Source organism: Limulus polyphemus, unplaced genomic scaffold, assembly GCF_000517525.1.
Source record: "Limulus polyphemus unplaced genomic scaffold, Limulus_polyphemus-2.1.2 Scaffold23, whole genome shotgun sequence".
NCBI classification, from domain to species: Eukaryota; Metazoa; Arthropoda; class Merostomata; order Xiphosura; family Limulidae; genus Limulus; species Limulus polyphemus.
In genome coordinates, this window is record NW_013665633.1 from 214,198 (window position 1) to 220,322 (window position 6,125).

Genomic DNA, 6,125 nt, shown 5'->3' on the forward strand with positions numbered 1-6,125 from the left:
TCAATCCTCTCTTCTTCAAGGAATGTGTCAACGAGTTTTGGCATTCTCAGGTTCACCCATATTCTGATCTGTCTGAGTTGAAGAACAGAGTCTGAATACAACGTAAAATAGAATGAAGAATAAATCTTTATTGTGAATACATTTCACAAGCAAGATGAGTACACAATACACTTTTCAGCACGACTCTTCCAAATGGAGAGAGAGAGAGAGAGGTCTAGCTAGCGGGAAGACCTGAAGAAGTTTTGTCTAGACTAAGAAAGTTGATCACTATGTGTTTATTACAATAGAGCCAATCCTTCCAGACCATTGTCACCCACGTCTCTCGGTCATTTCATAAGTTAAAAAAGGGAGAACACATCTTCCAGGTAGTTCTAAGACTCTATGAGTATACCAGTTTAAAACTAATAAACCCTCTATCGACACCTTCCATGGAAGAGTATAGAAATCCGTGCCAGTGCGTGACTAGCGCGAGAATAAGGTCAGGAAATACCATAATCTAACTGCATTTTGATCATAATACGTGTGTTAAACGCTTGATAAGTATAATTTTGTTTTTAAAGTTTGATAAACTAAACCTATTCTATTCTAATAGAGATAGAGAAAGGGGTGGTTATCACATGAATGTGTTAAAACTAAATAAAAGCTATGGATGAAGTAGTCAGACATAGTCACATGACGCATATGCCGCAAAAACAGTCAAAGGACGATATTGAAGTTTTTGTTTGAAAGTTAACATTTTTGTTGAGATTCATTTTGGTTTTTAAATAGATATACCAAGACGTTTTATAAATTTTTATTTTCATTCAGTTATCAATTTAAAGCATTATCTTACTGATATGAAACTAATTTTTTACCTCAAATTTTAATAAAAAAGCTACTTTTTTCCAGTTGGTAGCTCCAATTGCCCTCTTTTTCCTCAATGAGAAAAAAGAATTAATGCCCATCGCCATACAACTCTTTCAAGACAAGGCCTCTGATAACCCTGTGAGTTTTTAAGATATTTCCAAATGATATTGTTTTAACGTAATTTAAATAGAATAGTGATAAGTATTTTCTGAGCTCCAACTCGTATTCATTTCATTTGTATATTAATGTATTTTTAGCGTCAATATTGTTTTACCAACTTACAGTTCTATTTTAGTGTAAGCCTGTGAAACATTATATGCACTCATTTATATTGTTTGGCTAGATTTATAATCAGCCACATTTTATTCTATAACATTTAAAATGTTTAATACGTTAGTTATAATATAAAGCTCTACAGTTTTTGTTTTTTAGTGGAGTATCGGCACTCCTCGTAACAGTGCGAAGATGAACAAAGTCTATATTAGCTATAAGCTGAAGTCTTTACCCTGGTCAAATATAAAGTCGTTATTAGTTTAAGTCTTTAAGTCTTTAAGCTCATATTATTTACTCATTGGAGTCTTTATTCTGTTCCAAAGAGCGCAGGCCCGGCATGGCTAAGTGGTTAAGGCGCTTGACTCGCAATGTGAGGGTCGCGGGTTCGATTCTCCGTCCCACCAAATATGCTCGTCCTTTAAGCCATGGGGGCGACATAGTGTGACGGTCAATCCCATTATCCGTTGGTAAAAGCGTAGCCCAAGAGTTGGCGGTGGGTGGTGATAACTAACTGCCATCCCTCTACTCTTTCACTGCTAAATTAGGGACGGCTAGCGCAGATAGACCTCGTGTAGCATTGTGCGAACTTCAAAAACAAACAAACATAGAACATGAAAAGTTGCTTCTCTTATATGTAATTGTAAAAAAAAATAAAAAAATAAACGCCAATAAAAACCGCAAAACACAAAATGTAAAACCTCAAGTTTGCAGATGGAAACAAACCTTCATGCCAAATTTGGTGAAGATCCAACCAAAGGAGGTGAGGTAGTAGTAAAAAACGCAAAAGCGCCCATAAAAACCGCAACATGCAAAACTGAAAATTTGTATATATCTTTCCCTGGATCCAATGAACCTCCATACCAAATTTGGTGAAGGTCCAGTCCATCTACAGGGGACGAAGTAGTAGTTGCATATGGTGTTTCTCACACCTTCAAATTCTTAGTCATGATCCAATAATGAATGTCTCACCCGTTTCATGGATTGTACCATATCCCTTCGGTAACGCAGTGACCGGACAGTGCAACACGAGATGGTTTGTGTCTTGTGGGGATTCCTGACATGCTGGGCATATAGGGATTCAAGGGGACGAAGCAGTGGTAAAAGACGCAAAAACGCCAACAAAAACTGCAAAACGCAAAATGCAAAACCGAAAATTTGTATGCATCTCCCCATGGACCCAAAGAACCTTCATACCAAATTTGGGGAAGATCCATCCACACCCTGCGAAGTAGTTACATGGAGATACAACAGACAGAACTATTATATTTATATAGATAACCAGAAGTAGATTTAGTAGTGAATTCAAAACTTTGAAGTTGCTCTAAGACATACATACTGTTTGATGTCAATGATTGCAATAAATCTGAACTTTCAAGATGATGTATAATTCATAAATTTACAAAAAAAAAAGTAGTTTGGAAATAAGCATTATTTTAGAGATGGCATTTTATTGTTTTGGGGAGTAGGTTTTCTTACCAAGTGATCCTCAGTATACCTGGCTGTTGGCTAAGATCTTCTACAACAACGCTGATGCCACCTATCATCAGTCATGTACTCATTTAGGTAAGCCTGGATAGATTCCTAAACGTCTTTTTTGTACTTGAGTTCCTAATATTCTCTATCTATGTTTGTAGTCGTGGCCTAAATAGTATTATAATACATTTAGAATGTATAATAACTGGTAGTCAGTGAGCATGCTTCCAATCGATAATTCATTGGTTGGTTTATAACTTATTTAGAACCTGTCCCTTCTCCTAAACATAAATACTTGGAGCAAAAATGATGATTTTTGTATTAAATGATTGAGTAAAAATAATTATATGTGAGAGCAGGAATTTATATAAGCATTACAAAACTTATGGAATTATAAAATCACATAGATACAAGATCCCACGCGACATGTGTCTCCTTTGGAAACGAAAGGCTACAAAATTCTGGTTTACTAAGTGCAAGTCCCGGCATGGCCAGTGGTTAGGACACTCGACTCGCAATCTGCGGGTCGAGGGATCGAATCCCTGTCCCACCAAACATGCTCGCCCTTCCAACCGTGGGGGCGTTATAATGTGACGGTCAATCCCACTATTCGTTGGTAAAAGAGTAGCCCAAGATTGGGCGGTGGGTGGTGATGACTAGCTGCCTTCCCTCTAGTCTTACACTGCTAAATTGGGGACGGCTAGCGCAGATAGTCCTTGTGTAGCTTTTCGCGAAATCCGTAACAAACAAACAAACAAACATACTAAGTGCAAAGTCATTTTTGACGACAGTAAATAACCTTTCATGTATAGAAAAGAAGTGGTGATACGTTGAATATTGTCAGCTTTATGTACTCAGTGACAAATGTCGACGTGCTTTATACAGTCATTCCTCATAACGACAGACATCTTATGCAGCTACTTTTTTCGATCAGCAGAGAACCAAGACTGTATAAAACGTACTAGGTAGATTTGTCAAGGGTAATTTGAAAACTTGCTTTTTAGTACGATAGTTTATATTTAGTTTTTAATTCAAATATAGCTTCTTTTTTATTTGTATTTTATGAAAAAAAGTTTTCTCGAGGAAGGTGATAAATATGTTTTAGTTCTTGGTTCAAATTCACCAATATAGCTTAAAATTATTTTATTTTGAAACTAAGAACAAACTTTGTTGTAGGAAAGTTATTATTATTATTATTTGATTTTTCTTTGTTGTATATATATTAGTCACGATCAATGACTGTAACAATATTTATATACGAAAAAGATACTGAATTGTTCTCGATATGAATGACGTAATCTGGTTTTCTTGTTATCGTGCTTGAACTATTGTTTAACATCTTTGATTTCAACTGTGTTACGAAATTATCTACAAATGTAAAACTAATTATCCGTGTATCTGTGTTTAATAACATAGAAATTCTGTAGAAAAATATATTTTTACTGCGCTTGATTAAATACACCTTTTGCTATTTTTATTACAATTAACTGTTGTTTTTGCGTAAAGGTGTTACAATATTTCATATTACATATTCTATATTTATAGAAGTAGTAGTTTTGTTATTGTTGTTTTTGTACAACTGTTTAAGAAACGGTTGACGAAAAATATTTATAGTTTCTATGTGTTAATGAGTGAGGTTAATTAAATATCTTATGAAATTAGTAAATCATTTCGAATGTTGAAATCTTTTAGGTTTCACCCACTTGCTGATGGAGGGCGTTGTGGTGTGTGCACACAGGAATATGTCACCTTCTCACCCTCTTTTTAAACTCATGGCACCTCATTTCTTGTATCTTCTAGCTATTAATGCGTAAGTTTTAGAATTCAATTTCTTGACTATAAAATCAGTTTTAAATATATCTGAATGCAGCGCCCTCTTGCATTAATATTTTGCGGAATTTCGATCATTTTTCTCTGCCACGGTTATTAGGTCATTTAAATAATGCCTGGTCTTCTGGTTTTTTCTTTGTATTGAATGTTTTGGTAAATGGTGACAAACTTTAATACACTCAGTGTATCAGAAACATTTAATCTGATGTCTGAGTTGTTTAATTTTTCATTACATTTCCCACAAACGTGTGTAATTACTATAAACAGCTGAGGCCCGTCATGGCCATGTGGTTAGGGCGCTCGAGTTGCAATCTGAGGGTCGCGGGTTCGAATCCCCGTCCCATCAAACATGCTCGCCCTTTCAGCCGTGGGGGCGTTATAATGTGACGGCCAATCTTACTATTCGTTGGTAAAAGAGTAGCCCAAAAGTTGGCGGGGGTTGGTGCTGACTAACTGCCTTCTCTCGAGTCTTTCACTGCTAAATTATGGAATGCTGGCGCAGATAGCCCTTACGTAGTTTTGCGCGAAATTCAAAAACAAACAAACAAATAAATAGCTACGATAAAGAACAGATTTTAGTGTTTCCATTATAGCGCTAACATTAAAGTGACAATTGAAAACAGTTATCTAATGCCATATGGATTTGTTTTTAATTTACGTCGTTGAAAAATGTATTTAAACGTTTTTCATTTATAATGACTGTGGTAAAGAACTAGGATGTGTTATACTTCGTTCTTACCAGAAAACCCCGTATTTTAAACAAGAATGAGGATGTGATATATTTTATCATTACTAGAAAACCCCGTATTTTAAACAAGAATGAGGATGTGATATATTTTATCATTACTAGAAAACCCCGTATTTTAAACAAGAATGAGGATGTGATATATTTTATCATTACTAGAAAACCCCGTATTTTAAACAAGAATGAGGATGTGATATATTTTATCATTACCAGAAATTCCTGTATTATAAACAACAATGAGAATGTAATATATCTTACCATTACCAGAAAATCCCCTATTTTAAACAACAATGAGGATGTCATACAGTTTATCGTTACCAGAAAATCCTTTATTTTAAACAACAATGAGAATATAATATATTTTATCGTTTACAGAGAATCCTGTGTTTCAAGCAACAATGAAGATATGATATGTTTTATCATTACCAGAAACCCCCCTAAGAGGCCTTTGTTAATATGCTCTAAACCTGAGACTGAGTTTTAGTTAAGTTACTCTGTTACTTAAAAAACAAGAGAGAACAATATTGTGAGACATGTGAAACGGTGCAAGAAGTTATACATGAGGTTTAAATAAACTTACTCCATCATTCTCCCTATCTCATGTGTCCATACGTTCACTATATATTGCTCTTGTCATGGTCTGATTAACAGATTGACCTATATAACCTTTAACATGTTCTAATCTGTATTATTTATTTGTATTTTAGTCATTTTCGCGGTTTTTTTCTATTGAAGCTATAATTGTCACATGTAATGTTTGATTTTTCTAAAGTTAATAAAAACACCAACTTTTATAGACGAAGAAATCAACACTAAACATTACATAAGCGTCTAGTTTTTCTGAGGGAGATGGAGGGGGGAGAGTTTTAATGGAAAAACGTTCAATTTATATCGATCAATATATATATTGATATTTATTTTGTATATATATAATTAAGTGCATGATTACATACTACAC

General features: G+C 34.6%; 1 protein-coding gene across 1 annotated transcript in view; it reads left to right on the plus strand.

The window, feature by feature from the left end:
* LOC106458610 (arachidonate 12-lipoxygenase, 12R-type-like) overlaps positions 1–6,125 on the plus strand; it is a 27,448-nt gene that overhangs the window by 3,204 nt on the left and 18,119 nt on the right. Inside the window, exons 4-6 of the mRNA XM_013918137.1 lie at positions 889–984; positions 2,586–2,682; positions 4,285–4,402. Coding sequence (XP_013773591.1) covers positions 889–984; positions 2,586–2,682; positions 4,285–4,402 — 311 coding nt within the window. The remainder of the gene's footprint in view (positions 1–888; positions 985–2,585; positions 2,683–4,284; positions 4,403–6,125) is intronic.